This window comes from Tamandua tetradactyla, chromosome 3 (genome assembly GCF_023851605.1).
Source record: "Tamandua tetradactyla isolate mTamTet1 chromosome 3, mTamTet1.pri, whole genome shotgun sequence".
Lineage (NCBI taxonomy): Eukaryota > Metazoa > Chordata > Mammalia > Pilosa > Myrmecophagidae > Tamandua > Tamandua tetradactyla.
The window spans coordinates 60,790,150-60,808,138 of NC_135329.1; the positions used below are offsets into that span (position 1 = coordinate 60,790,150).

At 41.1% G+C, this 17,989-nt stretch overlaps 1 gene segment (V, D, J or C); it reads right to left on the minus strand.

Moving 5' to 3' along the window:
• Window positions 1–5,084: 5,084 nt before the first annotated feature.
• Window positions 5,085–5,627, minus strand: LOC143676104 (immunoglobulin heavy variable 4-38-2-like). The segment is given in 2 exon segments: window positions 5,085–5,455; window positions 5,537–5,627. Coding segments are annotated over 2 exon segments (423 nt in total).
• Window positions 5,628–17,989: the final 12,362 nt, after the last annotated feature.

Genomic DNA, 17,989 nt, shown 5'->3' on the forward strand with positions numbered 1-17,989 from the left:
TCACGTGTGTTTCCCACAGTGATACGGGGCTGGGTCCTCATCATTCACAGAGCTCAGCTGCCAAGAGAACTTTCCTTTGGAATTGTCTCTGGAGTCAGATCCAAATATGGAATAACAGGTCATACATTATTCCAATTTGAGCCCTAATTCACCCACCTCCTGATGTCCCTTTAGGGGCTAGAGGATTCACCTTCTGCAGTATTACCAATTAGGATGGGAAACACACAGACAGTGCAGTTGAAGGAAGGGATATGTGAGGTCATCACCAGTCCTGAACCTGATTCCTGCAGCTGCACCTGGGAAAGGACACCTGGAAACAGGTAATACCCTGAATCATCCACTTCATAATCCTCATTTCAACTGCATCATTCACAAATCCTAGGAGATCCCACAGCTGAGATCTCTCTGATGCAGAAGATGGACTAAAATGATGTCATGTTCTTTTGGATAAATCCCAAGAGTCCCATAAAAAATGTACCTGGAATGAATAGAGAGCTGACTGAACAGCAGAGGAGCTGTGATTTCTCAAAGGAGGCCAATGTGATCTCTGGGTGTAAGGCCATTTTGAGTATAAAGACAAGGAGATCCCATCAGTGGCCACTCTGATCACATTAAAGGGAACGACTATGTACCCTGACTGCAGGTCAGCAAACAAGGTTTTGTGGCAATAACCACAGGATTTATGTTGTTATAGTTTGTTTCACCATGTTCAGGAGAAGATCTGCCTGTGAATAGGATTTTCTTCCCTAATTATGATTTAAAAGTCAGTGGCATTTATGAATCAGGTGATAAATACATCTTAATTGGCTGAATATATTCATGAATAAAATTGAACCAGAATCAGTATTGAGATAGAGAGAAGTATAATTTCCACAGGGACTTTGCCATTTCCATCTATCATCTCCTCACCTCTGTCACATGGAACAGAGGAAGATGTGGAACAGTAGGGAATGTGAAACCACCCAGGTGAGAAGGAGATGCAAGTTGCCTGAGCAATGTCACTGGGTCCAATTCCAGGACACATCTGCCTCTGTCTGGATTTCTTGTGAAATTCAAAGGAATCATTAATATCCCTTATATTGTACATCTGGGGAAAAGAAGAACAGCAAGCACAGAAGAGGCTTCAGTGGCAATACGCTTTCTTGGAAGGAGGAAACTGAGAGGCTCAAGCAGTAACCTCCTCATCCTCCCTCTGCAGCATCTGGCCACTCTTCTCTGTGAGCCGGAGTAAGTCCATAGCCCACCTACTTTGAATTTCATAGCAGAGGGATTCTTGTGTCTCCTGTCCTCCCCTGGGGTCTCTGGTATACCCCAAACCAGCAGGATACAATCCTGTGTCCTTACATTTCAATGGCTCAATGTAAATGCACCTGCATGTGGAGGGTACCTGCGAGTTGTCGTGCAATCTGGTGGTTGTTCTGTGGATGATGTTCCCTCTACTTTAGATACTGTCAGCATACCTTAGTCTCTCCTAGGAAGCTGGAATTCAGAAAGTTCAATGTATAAAGACCCAGTTTCCTCACAAGTAATAACTCATGTCCTGGATGGGTGTCCTTAGCCCTGGGACCCCAGTAGGTGCACTTGGGCACACACAATATCAGAAACTCTCATTCCCTAAGCACAAGGTGCACTAGGGAGAAAGCTATTTCCTAGTCATAGGAGCTGTGCTGGCTGGAGGATGATGGAGACGTCCTGAGCTTCCCAGGGTGGCCTGAAATGTGAGGTTGAGGAAACTTCTGAGGAACACTGGTCTCCATGAGAAGATATCATAGCAACTTTGTCTATAGAAAACTGGTTGTTTGGTAAGATTAGGAGTGTGACTTTATTCTTCCTTTGACACTGCATCTTCACAGAAAAGTCAATATGTGGAGTCTGATATGCTATTAGTATGAAAATTATAGGATATCAAAAACACAAGTAAATGATTGGTTAACAGATCCAATTATAATTAAAATAGAAGAAGGAAAATGAAATGTAAATGATTCAGTGATGCTCTTTGCAAAACTGAAAAACAAAAACTGCGACTTCTACTTTTACCCTCTATTGTCCTCTAATTTATATATTGAAAAACCTTGTCCTTTGTATTTGTCTGTGCGATATAATTGAAGCATTCCGTGTAATGGTATCAGAATTTATAAGAGATTAAAAATAACCTTAGAAACCTGGTCCTCAATGCCACAAAGGACAGGCTGCTTCTGAAGTCATGCTAGCGTTTCCCTTTTCCTCCCCCTTCCAGCTGAGAACTCAAACCTGCATGATGGTTGAAGGTTATTTTTCATTGCCATTCTCAAAGATTGGCTTAAGATAATACATTTCAAAAACTCAGCTGAAATATAAATTTACTTAAACGTCTATCCAAATCCAGAAGAAATTACATGACAAAATATAAAGATGCACGTAATACTATTTTTAAAAAAACACATGCAAAAAAATACTTTGTTTGAATTTCTGTAGATCATAGATTTGCTTAGAAAATCCTTAGTTACCATTAAATGGGGCTTACAGGTTGTGAAACAAGAAAAGGGCACTCCAGTCAAGGTCCCGACATTCCTCCTCAGCCTCTCTCTGCACTTGCCCTTGGAGCCCCTAATTTATGTTGAGATGATCATGCCATTTCACCCATGATCCTACTGATTTCACATGTTATAGAAATTGATTGTTGCATGATCAGTCCACCTTGTATCCCAGGGATAAATGCCAATTTTTTATGACAACATAATTTAGTTTAAGTGATACTCTAGTTTTAAGTAAACCATTTCACAGCTGAATAGGAGAACTTGGATTTACAGTTGTCCTATTTTATCCTGTTTCATCCATGTGAACTGCTGATATCCTGGTGTTCCCAGGAAGAAAGAACATTTACTTATTTTGTTGACATAGATTCTATTAATTAGAATGGTTGTTGTAACTCATTACTATTTTATTGTGTATCTAGCATCTGTTGAGCAAAACACTAAATATTATTTTAATATGTCCATATATCTAAAAGTATTTGACATTTAATCTGTTTAATGATATTTATGTGGTTTCCAATGTGTGAGCATTACAGTGCAATCTGCAAATCTTCTTGGACATTTCATAGCTGAGAAACATATTGTTTTTGGTCTGAAAAGAACAACGACAAAAAGAGATCTGGGAAAGTTGTTAAGTATCAAAATCTATTCAACACATTACAGAATTACAGACACAGTGCAAAGACCAATATTAAAATATGGAGGCAAAATTGCTAGGAAAAGAAATAGGATTCAAATTCAAGCCTTGTTGGGACAGGTATTGCCAGATCAACATATATTAGTGAAACAAATAAACTATTTATCATTAAGACATTTTCATCTCAAAGTGTGATAAGATTGCTAGAGTGAACATGACACAGGGCATATTCATATTGAGTGCTAGCCTACTCCTCCAGAATTAGGGAGCAACCACCATAAAGTCAAGTAGAACAAAAAAAAACTTTTATCCCCCACCAGTGATTAGGGAGATCGACAGCACCAATTGTAAAAATGCTCCCACATGCCATTTCTAGTTGTGAAACAGAACAACATAATTCACCTGCATGTAGAAAGCAAAAACAAACAAGCAAACAAACAAAAAAAACTAATATCCTAGGGCACATGTGGGATCCAATAAAACGTGGCAGGAGACAGGTTCCACAATAGAAAGTGTTTCCAGAACCACCTCCACTCTCCTCACTGAGAATTAGCAACTTCAGCCAGCAGAAGAGGGGATCTGAAATAGGCAACTGAAAACACTTTGGAAACCCAAACAGCTTGATCAGAAACATCTGGGCAAAAACAGGGAGCAGAAACACATGACAGGATAAGCACTGCCTTAAAACAGGCACAGGTTCACTTCGATGTTATTCCTAAAGGGGTGTGGATATCCTTCTCATATCCCAGCCTCTCCCAGGAATTTGGGTTTCAGACAGTCTAATAGGCAAGGAGCAAGATGTGCGTCAGGGGACAGTTGTGTTCTGAAAGTGCATCCCGGTCTCTGTGCTTGGTCCTGTAGGTGCACTTGTGCCTGCATAGGTGGTCATAGAAATTCTCATTTCTTAAGACAAGTCAGAATTATGAGAAAACGGTTTCCCAAACACAGAAGCTGGGTAGCGTGGAGGCAGTTGGAGGCATGACCAGCCTGTGCTGGCATGTGAGGTCCAAGCACACAGCTGAGTGGGGCTGGCCCCTGCAGTGACCGTCAGGTTAGCTCTGCCTTCATGTCCTGTGGCTGCGCAGGGAGCACTGGGAGAAGGAACAATTCTTTCTGGTGTCCTGCCTGCGTCTCAGTAAACTATGATGGGTACTTGGTTTTATATATATAGAAAAACATTTGAAGGTTTTTGGAAAAGAGCGTATGTAACAAATAATCGATTGGTACGGGCAAGTAAAATAAAAAGAGAAGTATTTATTAAATACAAATTCTACCAGTAATGCTATTTTGATTTTAAATTATACTTGGCGAACCTTCTATTTTTTGATTATATATGTGTTAATATATATTGTAATCCTATGTGTGTGTGTGACAAAATAATGATACTATATCATAGAATCATAATTTATAGAGGACTTAATAGAAGCCCAGGACACGGACTTTGCTGCCACATGAGAGGAGAGAATAGGTGAAGCCCTTGGGTGCATATCTCAGGGAAGACTTGGATTCCCACATCCTCCTCCTTCCCTTGTGAAAATGGGGCTCCGTGTGGTGGTCGGTGGGGGATTATTTGACTGAACCTTCTCAGAAATGTGAGTTAAGGTGAGGAAAGAACTTCACAGAGATGATAAATTCAAGTTTTATTCATACTGGAATTGGGACATTTCGCAAAAATTCTATACAATTTTGCAAAATACATATACATAATATATATGCAAGGTGTATTCACACATACATTAGAAACAAACAAACAAAAACCTCCCCTAAACTTGAGTTCTGTCCACATCATGGAACTGCTAGCAGGATATTGGGTTGCTTTATGAAGCAACATGAGGGAACCCCAGGCAAGGTCAGGAATGTCCTCCCCCACCCTTTCTCCTCCTGCCCCGGGATAGACCCTATGCGCCCTCTGGTGGTCAGGAGCGCCTCCTGCAGCCCTGCTCCTCCTGTCACTGCGGGGGAGGTTTGTGTCTGGGCTCACCCTGACTTCCTCTCACTGTGTCTCTAGCACAGTAATACGTGCCCGTGTCCTCAGTTTCTGTGCTGCTCAACTTTAAATAAACTTCGTTCTTGGCGTTATCCTTGGTGATGCTGAGTCGGGACTTCAGTTTCGGGTTATAATATGTGCTTCCACTACTTGCTATAGCACTGACCCACTCCAGCCCCTTTCCTGGGGCCTGGCGGACCCACTCCACAGCATAGCTGCCTAATGAGAATCCAGAGACAGAGCAGGTGAGGGACAGGGTCTGTGAGGGCTTCACCAGGCCAGGTCCTGACTCCCGCAGCTGCACCTGGGAAAGGACACCTGAGGACAAGGAGACCCACAGTGAGTCATGTGCTCATTGCCATCACCCCATTACCTTCATGTATGAATCCTGAGACTCACATCTTGGAGTTGCCACCAGAAAGAGGAAGAACCACAAGGCTTCCATGTTCTTGTGGATGAGGTCCATGATGCTGAGGAAATATTTTCCAGACTGAGGAGGGACCTGAATTTAAGTAAATGGGTGCTTTACTTTCATCCATTGGCCATGTGGTGATTTGCATTTGGGAGGAAACTCTGTTAGTAAAATGAGAGGAGGTGAGGGGAAGTCATTGTCTTTGAGGCAAGGGGAAGGAGGATGCTGACTGTGCCCTGAGAGAGCACAGAGCTGTCCCTTGTCCCCCAGAAGTCCCTGGTTCATTTGCTTTAAGGTGGGAAATGGGTTGAAGAGTCACATGGGTCCAGGGATGAAGAATGGCTCTGGGAATGTGGTCCATGTGCCCCTCCTCTCAGGGATTATACTTGTGCTTCTGTTCAGATATGTATACTCCACACATATATGTCCCTCTTATATAATATGTATGTATTCCCTGTCCATGTTAGTTAACATGGCTTCTGTTTGATTTTTGAAGTTTCAGTGTAGAAAGTAGTGTTTGCTGCTACCTTCTCACTTTGTTGATGTAATTCCTTAGTTCTTAATTTCCATATTAAATTTTAGAAAATTGTCAGTGCTGTCAGATATTTTCCTAAGGCTATTGACTATATAATCCCCATTTTGAGCCAGAAAGTTTCTTTGTGTGTCTACACATCTCACTACCATGATTTTCAAATACCACTTGTCCTGTTCCTGCATCTTTTATTTCACACCTGTGCAACTGGGCTCGTGAATACCACTTACCTTCTATTTCATCACTTGAATATTGATCAGTTCTGATCCACTCATTTCTTAACTATTTTTCTGCCTTATCAATTCATGAAAAGAACATATTTCAGCCTAAGTATTCAATAATATTTGCTAAAGATTAAGTATTAAATATGAAAAGAATTCCTTCATAGCCTATTTGCAAGTTGGAAAGGCAGCAATGTTTTTGTTTCCTTTCTAAATGCAGTAAAGGAGCTCCCTTATACTCCCAAGTTGCCAGCCCTGGTTCTGGACACTCGATTCTGTGGTGCTGGGCAGCTTCCCTGATCCTGCCCCTTGGCTCTGTGATCCCCAGTTCCCCAACATGTCCTTTCGTCTGCTATGTGTGTCACATGTTCCCAAGCTCCCCTTGCCCTGCCCTGTTGTCTTAGACACTGGATTCAGTGTTAATGAGCTACTTGCAGCTGCCTCTGTTTTGGAATCAGAGCTTAGTGGTACTGAAAATGTATCCTACACTTTTGAAGGCCATGGTTGCTATTTTCTTCACTTCAATATAGGCCACATGACATATCTTGTATGATACTGACCATTCAAGTTTTAGGTTGTAGGTGGCAGGTGGAAATGTCCTCAGCAGACATCATTGTCATGGGTGGCTGAGGTAGATTGGTAGGCAGTATTGCTGTTGTAACTGACAAACATCTGCAGATCTTCGGCAGGCTCCCTGGGTCCAATCTGATATCATGGAATTCAGAAATGCTCACTCTTAGCTGCTGGATTTTCTAGTGTATTCAGAGACCCTGATAACTGATGAGAACAACTGTTCACTGGGAGAGAATGGGAAACACGCTTTTCTAAACAAGTCTTCAAATGATAAATGTCTCTTCCCCTGCCTCTGTCCTCACATGATCCTGGAGCTGTGGTTTCCTAAGTGTCCCCTGGAGGCCACTCTGTTGGGGAGCTTTGAATTTAGGCTCTCTTTCCATCCATTCCTACTATCTCACTCAGTAGTACATGGCCATATCTGAGGCTGTCGTTTATGTTCTCAAGCTCATCATTTGCAGGTGCAGCATTTTCTTTGTGATCTATCTGGAGATTGTGATTCATCATTTGCACAGTATGCATGTTTATGAACATTTCTGTGACCCATCGTTAACAGAAAGAGTGTCTGGAACTCACATCTTCAGTCTTTGATATTTAAGTGGATACTCAAGTCACATGTGAACAAACTGAGGAGAGAGTTGACTTCATTGTTTGCTGTGAAAACACTATGGTAGCTCATCTAAGATTGATTTTTTAATATGGAATTTTACTATTCCAGTCTCTAAGTTCCCAAATAACAATGCAGAAGTACCTGCAATAATTCGTTGTTCAATTGTCAATCGGATGTGTATCCTGGAATTCTTGGAAAACTCACTTAATGGGCATCATCTTAGGTCTAGTCAGTCCAGGAATGAAAGAGTCTTGACACTGTCCAAAACCCACTCATCTCATGTTTATGGATGAATCACCCACACACTCTCCAGGTTTAGGTCTTACCAGCAGTGCTGGGCTCTCCCCTGTTTGGACCCACCTCAGCGTCACTTTCCCACAGGCAAGAGCATAGTTGTAGCTTTCAATCAAATGCAGTTCCATAGAACAAGTGAGCCAAGGAAGCCTGAGCTCCTCCTGCTTAGAGGGAAACTTGTAACACAAAAACAACTTTTCAAACCCACCATGACCTACTCATAACTTCCTTTCAGTTCATTCTGGGTCATACCACCCTAACTCGAGGGTTGAGGGCTCAGGAAGAACCCCCAGGGTTCCTGATGACAGATAAGCCCATGGATACCCCAGTGAGAAGTGGGTGTCCTTCCCGAGGCCATCAGGCTTACCTTGACCATCAGAGTCAGTATGCTGTGCATCGGACATGAACATTCTAAGTAAGGGCAGCATCTCCATCCATGATAGAAACAAGAAAGTGAGGCACCAGGATGACTAACATAGGGACATGCCAGATTCTCCCTTTTCTGAAGTTTTCGCCAGAGATCATGGAGCTATATGTGTTGGTGGGAAATTAATCTGGGGACTAGTAGTCTGAATAGCCTGTTAGAGGAGGGATATATATTTTCGCATACTGAAAAGAAAAGATGGTTATCAGATAAAATTATTCTTCCACAAAATAATCTGCCCTTATCATGATTAAGAAACATAACATTTCAACTCTAGTATTATTATTATTGCTTTCATAATTGCCCAGATTTGATTATGACAGGGTTTGATTTCAAGGAATTAACTGCAAGTGCCAGAATAGCAGTTCAATGTGAGATTTTCATGCTGTGGAACTAATCCAGAAGAATAATATAAAAAAAACTAAATTCATAATTCATTGATGTGTGAAATATAATACATGCAACAGTATCATAAATATAATTTTTGCCTTTGAAACTTGGATAAATCAAGTTATTACTTAGATATGATGTAATGTCAGATTCCTAGAGGTTAAATGCTGTTAAGTAAGTGGAGTTACCCTATCCTATTACAGGAGTCCCCAAAGTCTCTGAATGTTCCAAGCATCTGATTATGGGTTTGGTCCCTGCTCTGGGTGGGTCTCAGGTGCTTCTCCTGGCAGCCCAGTCCTCTCCTGCATGTTGAGGTTTGTGTCTTGGCTCCCCCATACTTCCAGACACTGTGTGACTGGCAGCAAAATACATGGACTTGTCTTCTGCAGTCAATGATCTCACCTTACAACTGGCTGTCAGATGTGCCTGTGGAGATGAAGATTCTACTCATGATGGACAAGGCATAGTCTGTGGCTTCATTACAGCATATTATTGAAAACCACCATAGCCCCTTCTATAGGTGCAGTTGGATCCAATCCCAGCAACAAACCCTGCCTGTGATGGAGAATCCAGAGAGAAAACTGTGAGGATCAGGGTCTGTGAGGTTTAACCAGGACAGATCCTGACTCTTGCAGCTGCACCTGGGACAGGACACCTGAGGACAAATAAACATAGTGAGTCATGTGCTGAGACTCATCATCCAATTAAATTCATATCTGAATCTCTGAGACACTAATACCAGGTGGAGGAACAACCAGTTGGGTTTCATGTTCTTGTGCAGGAGGCCCATGAATTGCAGAAAATGCTTTTCTGGTCGAGAAAGATCCTAAATGTAATCCCAGGTGCATTGTGCTGTAATCTGTAGTGCTTTGTATGTGAGTGTTCCCTTGATATGACAAGGTAGAAAAAGACCAGATAATAGGGAATATTCCTTCTCTCCAAGGCTCCTCTGGATGCTGAATGAGCACTAGGAGGACAAATTCTACTTCCTGTGATCCTCCCTCACCAAATTCATGACTTTCTGTGTCTAGGCCATGGAAAGTGACTGAAGGAGTTGGTAAGCGAGTCACACACAGTCCATGAATGAGGTTAACTTTGGAAATATATTCTGTGTTTCTAGTGTCATGGTTATACTTATTTACCAAATATCCAATGCAAATACTGAGTACTCTAATCTGCCTAATAACCATCATGATCAATTTATCTCCTCTGTTAGCTTGTTTTTATTGGATACTCAAAACTTTTGAGGCAGCAGCTAAATGTTTCAAATACCTTGAATTTAAGCCAACTGGGCCCAACCCAGTGTGTGTCAGAGTCAGAATGACTTGGGTTGACACAGATTAACTTTTCTGCCCATTCCTTTTGAAAGGGATTTTTTATAAAATACGCTCAATAATTACTGTAGAGTAAGCATAGTTCCAGTCCAACTCTCATTATTCTTACCAGAGAGCAGACATTTTTACTTAAGTAATAATCTCTCCAAGCAGCATCTTAAACCTATTTATTCCCTGTGCACGTCCTAGCCTGCAGGGACACCCAGTGCCTCAGGATACTTGCTGTAAGAAGAGTTGTAAGGAATGCAACACTGCTCTGAGCTCAAAGCTCAGTCAGTCAATGGAAGGTACTCAGCTCACCAATACTTGGCTTAGTGATTCTGGTTGAAAGTTGATTCCCTGAACACACATAAAATTTCTAATGCCTAATGCTGTGTATTTGGCCTTTTTTGGAAATTAGTTCTGAATACATTGTTAGTGAAGATAAGGACAAACTGAATTAGAGTGACTTATAATCCAGGATAACTGGTGTCCTTATATAAAGGCAGAATTGGACACAGAGAGACAGACCCAAGGAGGATTCCACATGATGGTGAAAGAGAACATCACGTACAAAGGATTCTGCAAAACAGCAGTGACGAGGTGGTGGGCAGGAATGATCCTCCTCTGCAGACTTCAGGTTTATAGTCTCCAGAAATTCCAGACAATATATTTCTTTAGAACTCCACTTAGTGATTCTTTGCTATGTGTGTGTTAGAAATCCATTCATAGATCAGAGAAAAATCCAGTTCAGACTTTCTCTGTGAAATCCATACATTTATAATTCAGTGAAAAAGTTTTTTCTTTTTCTTGGAAATGGCATGCAGGTCCTTGTCTATAAAGCTGCACACTGAATGTTTTTCAGAAAGAAAAACTCACAGTGTCTAGAGATCAATGCCTTTCCTAATTTGAGGCCTCTTGAAAATCACACAAGAGCTGCCTTTCTCAGGCCTCTGTCAATGAATCCTGGGATCATGGCTGAGGTCCAAGAACTCAGTAGAGGGAGAGATCCCAGCCCAGGTCCGTTCCCTTCTGCTGTGTCATCCTGAGGGTGTGAACTCATCCCTCATGAGATTCAATCTCACATGACACAAATTGGGGATTGCAGCAGCAGCTTTATTTGAGAATTTTGTAGTCAAAATTTAAAGATGTTTACTGTTCTCACTGTTATTAATGTCATGATCAACCATGTAGCCAGAAAATGGGAACCTCCATGACCTTCTATGACATTAGCACACCTTCTCTGTCCTTTCATGACATTTCCCATCTGTGGATAGGGAAGCCTCAGTGTACCTACCTGTACATTGACAAATTTTGATTCTGATATTTCTGAAAATACATTTTAATCTTATTGTTTCAAGTACAAAACTTTGAATGGAGCATTCTGGATCCTGGCTGTTCCATGAGTCAAGTAATTTACATGACAAACCTCCATACTTGAATGTAAGTAATAGGACAGTCGACAACAGACAGCAGCATGAGCCATATGAGTGGGTCACATCAGAACCTCCTGTTTTAGAGCTGGGAATGTGGGCTGGCTGCTGTGGGAAGTGGGAGGGGAGGAGAGGGCCTCTAACATCCAGAACCACGTGCCCCCATCACACAAGTTGCCACCTAGTGTTTTACAGGTGCAGAATAGAGTGTCCTGGTCTTTGAGGTCTGATGGAATTGCAGGAAGCCTGGTGTGAATTTTTGCTCACAGTGAAGAAACTCCAGTAAGTGTGCATAAATTTCTATGGGAGCATGAAAAGCTGGGATCTGCTCACCCACAAATAAGAAACCATTTATTTTTCAACAGCTAAAAATTGTTTTTTGGCACTTGTGGAAGTTTTAGACAAAGCTGCAGCTGGTCACATAACACTAGATTTTTAAAATGCTATTGTACAGAGTCAACACAAAATTACCAATTTGTTACAGAAGAAAAGTATAATATAGCAATTGATCAACCCTTTCAAGGTTACTGGAGATGAAGGCACTAGAAGTAACATGACTACAGAGAGAAGGCCAAGGTTTTCTTGAGGTTCATTTTGAGAAGACAAATAAATTTCCTGATGATCGACTTTCATTTTCCCCATAAAATGTAAAGAATATGGACTAAGTATGAAATATGTATTAGAGAATGTTGAGTCCGGATCTCTGAGGATAAGGACATTCATAATTAAAGTCATTTGGAAAATCAAGTGTGAACTGTCATGCAACTGTTAGGTGATTAGGGTGTCTCCCAAAATTCTGGGCACAAGAAATTAAGAATCCAAACCTGTCTACCACCTTTTCAGTACTGAGACATGAGTAAGAATCAGAACCCCTCTGTTCAGTGTCCTCCCAACTGCCTTATTGAGGCAGACAAATGCACCCAATGGACAATATTATTTTTAAATAAGGCAATAGTCTCAGCTACATTCTTACTGTAGATTGAGTTTTGAAAAAAGGAATCCCAGTAGCTGAGAAGAAGGGATGAAGCCTCCTTTTCACTCCCCTATTCTTTCTTTGAGGCTAGGAGGTGTTCTCAGTGGGTTCTGAGTACAGCCCAGCCCTACTGTACAAGGAGGCTCAAGGTGGGCCCACAGGGCATTTCCCTCACAGCATTTCTGCCCAGGTTTACTGGCTGGGTCCTTTGCCCCTGACTGTTTTTAGAGATGCCACACACAGGGGATGTAATGTCTTGACTTAGTGAACATTCCTTAGTTATCCAATGCTCTCTGCAGGCAGAGCAAATGCAGGATGCTATGGAAACCCTGGGGTCCCTTCCCTGCAGCCTGTCAGATGATCCTGCACAGTCCTATGTGGATGACATATATCTAGAATTTGGGGGGAATTTTATACCTTTCATGCCATTCTAACTGATGGTCACATCAGAGAGCAAACGTACATAGAGAACTTGTGGCTGAAAGCAAATTCACACATGTACTTCATTGATAACACCTGTGTGCACACACATACACGCACATACACATGTTACACACATATACATGCATAGAAATCCTAAAATACACACCCAAGTACATATGCAAATATAGACCAGCACATGCAAACACAGAGACACACATGCACACATTACACAGGCACATGCTATTTACTATTGCAACAATACTCATCCACACACAATCAAGCACACCCAGAGACAGGCGCCTGCAAGCATACTCCAGTTCACATCTACACATACCTGCACACATGCACACACGACCACACTGATGTGTACAAGACCAATACATCCAACACACACATGGATATACAGAAACATACATATGCTGAGACACATAGCACACATTTTCCATGCACACTCACATCTATAATGCCTACAAATCATGCATGTTTGCACACATACACACGTGCACACCCATGCACACAAATGCACATATACACACATACATGCACATGTTCACAAGCACACATATACATACATGTGAGCTTACAAACACACAGACATACATGTTGTATCTGGCTTTTTATCAATAATCCAAAATTTGTCATTCTTCTGGGTGATCAGCACATGGGTACTTGTTTTACTGACCTTAGACTTGTGGGTCTTTTGGCAAACAAAACAATAGCAAACTAAAAAAATCTCGTACTTTGTAAGTGTGTGCATGTTCAGTTTCTCTTTCCTCTTATTGCCTAGCCAATTTGCCAATATCCCCATAAGAGGATCCAGGCCTGCCCACCAGGGGTCAGGAATACATGACTGATTGCACACAACAATCACTCTTCTATGCACTGGACATAGAAGTCACTCTTCTCACTGGACACAGAATCCTGAGAGTGGAAATAGGAGGGGACTGGGCAGCGCATTCCCTACCAGTAACATAAGTATTTGCTGGTCAAAGAATGAGCAGCCATGAAGGGTCAGCTTGGCCAGAGGTCAGCTGTGGCCCAGGGCCACTGGGCCCTTTGGTCCTCCCCTCTTGAATGGGGATGTCTGTTGGTTGATGGTGCCCCTGTCCCACCAGTGCAGTTTGGTCCATGGATGGGAGTATTCCTCTCTGAAGTTCAAAGGACTCCAGAAGAAGGTAGGATTTCAATAAAATTAAGGCCATTTCAATTAAAAATAAATAATAAAGTGCTTTAATTAAATGGAATGTCATGTAACAATCAGAAACAGTACTGGCAAGTCACATTTTGTTAAGGAATTTCTATCTGAAATAATATGTTTCCCCACATGTAATTAAGATACACAATTAAGTTTCTGGGTGTTTTTTTTTTTTTGTATGCTGTATGGCAGGTGTCACATTTCATTCTATTTTCCACGTGAGTAGCCCATCATTGCAGTGCCATTAGTTGAATTTTTGTTTTTCTTTTCTGTTTTTTCCTGTCTTCTGTTTGTGTGTTTGTGCATTTTTGGGATGTGCATGGGCCAGGAATCAATTCCAGGTTTACTGCATGGCAGGTGGGAATTCTACCACTGAACTAAACTTGCACCCTCTCAGTTGTTTAATTATGGAAAATTCATGACTGCACCATTCACCAAAGGATACAGTTGAATACCTAATGTGCTCAGGAATAAAGATTGAACCTCAGTTGTCATCAAAAGAATGAAAATTTTAAAGAGAGGGGCTACCACTTCACACTCACTAGAATTGCTATAACAACTTATTTTAAAAACAATTAGAAGTGCTGAACTTGTCCGGGAACATAAATAGTAACCAAAATACTTTGGATGGGAAGAAGTAAGGAAAGATAATAGAGTGAAATTTATATACAAGAATTACCATATTATTAATAGTATATTAAAATATGAGTAATTAATTCAGTAATCAAATAGTAAATTATTAATCAATGAATGCAAAATAAATATAGGGAAAATAAAAACAAAGAGAAGAAAAGAAAGAAATGAAAAGGAACATACCATAAATTAACAAAAGCAAGAGGCAGTTTAATGACATAATATTATAATGACCAACCGAATAGAAAGAACACAATTATCAATATTGTGCATGAAAGCCAACTGTCATTGTAAATCCTACAGAAAATGAAACAAGTAATGAGATATCATTGTATAGAATTTATGTCCAAAAACTGGACAAAGTAATGGTTTGTACACAATTTCATAGATGTTCACTCAATAAAAGACATAGAATTTATAAATAATGCCAATATTTCAATATCAAAAAATATATTTATAAACACATTCCCTTTCAAAGCAAATGTTATGGATATCCTTGATTTACTTCATAAATTATTTTAAACCCTTAAGAAAGATAGCATCTGGGCGGGCCGCGGTGGCTCAGCGGGCAAGAGTGCTTGCCTGCCGTGCCGGAGGACCCCGGTTCGATTCCCGGCCCCAGCCCATGTAAAAAACAAACAAACAAACAAAATATAATAAAAAACAAGAAAATGTTTAAAAATGTTTCCCTTTCTTCCTCCCTTCCTTCCTTCCTTCTCTGTCTTTCCTTCCTTTAAAAAAAAAAAAAAAAAAAGAAAGATAGCATCAATCTTATATTAAAACTTTCTATAAATGCATATACTAGGAGAAGGGCAAAAGTAATTTAGAAGGAGAGAATGCTACCAATATGTAAGTGAAGGTTTCAATATGAAGAAGAAAAGAGTTCCCCAAAATGACTTAAAAATTCACAAGACCCATACTTGTCACTATATTCAGTGCATCGCTCAAACATTTGAAAAACACGTTATGTAATTCGCATTCATTTAATAAATATGTATTCATATAATAAACAGAAATAGTAAATATTCTTCTCAATAGGTGCAAAAAAATTATTGTCCAAATTAACATTTATTCGTGAAAATAAATTGGGTACAACTTGGAAGAGGAGGGAACATCCTAAAATCAACATGGCATAACTAAAATACGCTGTAGGAAAAATGATACTTAACCCCTAATTATGCCACTTCCATTTCTGGAACCCATCCAGGAGAGTAAAAAGTAGGAGAGCAAAATTACATTTTGAAAAGGAATATTTGATATGAGAAACTCTACATTGTGACTGAAATTCAGATAAAAATGGCCATACATAATTGGAATGTAGTAGAATGTTTTAAGGTAATGTGGCCTGTTCATCAGAAGAGGAAAATATCAATCCTTGACTGGAAAGTCATACACAAATTATCCAGTGCTTGAACACAGACCCCCTGGTGGTGGTCGCCTGGGCATGGTGGGTCCTGGACATGCTTGAATCCCAGCCCTCTCCTGCCTCCCTTAATAAGAAGGTGGTGTCAGCTTCACACTCCTTTCCGATCACGTGTGTTTCCCACAGTGATACGGGGCTGGGTCCTCATCATTCACAGAGCTCAGCTGCCAAGAGAACTTTCCTTTGGAATTGTCTCTGGAGTCAGATCCAAATATGGAATAACAGGTCATACATTATTCCAATTTGAGCCCTAATTCACCCACCTCCTGATGTCCCTTTAGGGGCTAGAGGATTCACCTTCTGCAGTATTACCAATTAGGATGGGAAACACACAGACAGTGCAGTTGAAGGAAGGGATATGTGAGGTCATCACCAGTCCTGAACCTGATTCCTGCAGCTGCACCTGGGAAAGGACACCTGGAAACAGGTAATACCCTGAATCATCCACTTCATAATCCTCATTTCAACTGCATCATTCACAAATCCTAGGAGATCCCACAGCTGAGATCTCTCTGATGCAGAAGATGGACTAAAATGATGTCATGTTCTTTTGGATAAATCCCAAGAGTCCCATAAAAAATGTGCCTGGAATGAATAGAGAGCTGACTGAACAGCAGAGGAGCTGTGATTTCTCAAAGGAGGCCATTGTGGTCTCTGGGTGTAAGGCCATTTTGAGTATAAAGACAAGGAGATCCCATCAGTGGCCACTCTGATCACGTTAAAGGGAACGACTATGTACCCTGACTGCAGGTCAGCAAACAAGGTTTTGTGGAAATAACCATAGAATTTATGTTGTTATAGTTTGTTTCACCATGTTCAGGAGAAAGATCTGCCTGTGAATAGAATTTTCTTCCCTAATTATGATTAAAAAGTCAATGGCATTTATGAACCTGGTGATAAATACATCTTAATTGGCTAAATATATTCGTGAATAAAATTGAACCAGAATCAGTATTGAGATAGAGAGAAGTATAATTTCCACAGGGACTTTGTCATTTCCATCTATCACCTTCTCACCTCTGTCACATGGAACAGAGGAAGATGTGGAACAGTAGGAAATGTGAAACCACCCAGGTGAGAAGGAGATGCAAGTTGCCTATGAAATGTCACTGTGCCCAATTCCAGGACACATCTGTCTGTGTCTGGATTTCTTGTGAAAGTCAAATGAGCTTTGAATACACCCTGCATTATAGATCAGAGGAAAATAAGAAAATCAGAACAGCAAGCACAGGAGAATGTTCAGGAAAAATGTGTTCTTGGAAGGAGGAATCTGAGAGACTCAAGCAGAAACCTCCTCATACTCCCTCTGAAACATCTGACTCTCTTCTCTGTGGGCAGGAGTGAATCCTTAGCCACATACTCTGAGATTCACAGCAGAAGGATACTTTTGTATCCTGCCCTACCCTGGATTCTCCAGTATATCCCAGCACTGCAATATTCACACCTGTGTCCCTGACTCTCAGTGGTTCACTTGTAAAGGCACCTGGCTCTGGAGGCGACCTGTGAGTTGTCATGAACGCTGGTAGCTGTTCTGTGGATGATGCTCCCTCCAGTTTGGATATTGTCAGCATATCTCAGCCTCTCCTAAGGAAGCTGGAATTCAGAAAGTTCAGTGGGCGGGGAGCCAGTTATCTCACAGGTGATGCTCATGTCCTGGATGGGTGACCTTAGCCTTGGGACCCCAGTAGGTGCACCTGGGCACACACAGGATCAGGAACTCTCATTCCCTAAACACAAGAAGCACTAGGGAGAAAGCTATTTCCTCATCATAGGAGCTGTGCTGGCTGGAGGAAGATGGAGATGTCCTCAGGTTCCCAGGGTGGCCTGAACGGTGAGGTTGAGGACATTTCTGAAAACCACTGCTCTTCATGATGGGATGACATATCAACTCTGTTGCAGAAAACTGGTTGTTTGGTAAGATCAGGAGTGACTTTGTTCTTCCTATGACACTGCATCTTCACAGAAAAATAAATGAGTAGAGCCTGATATTTTCTTCGTATGAA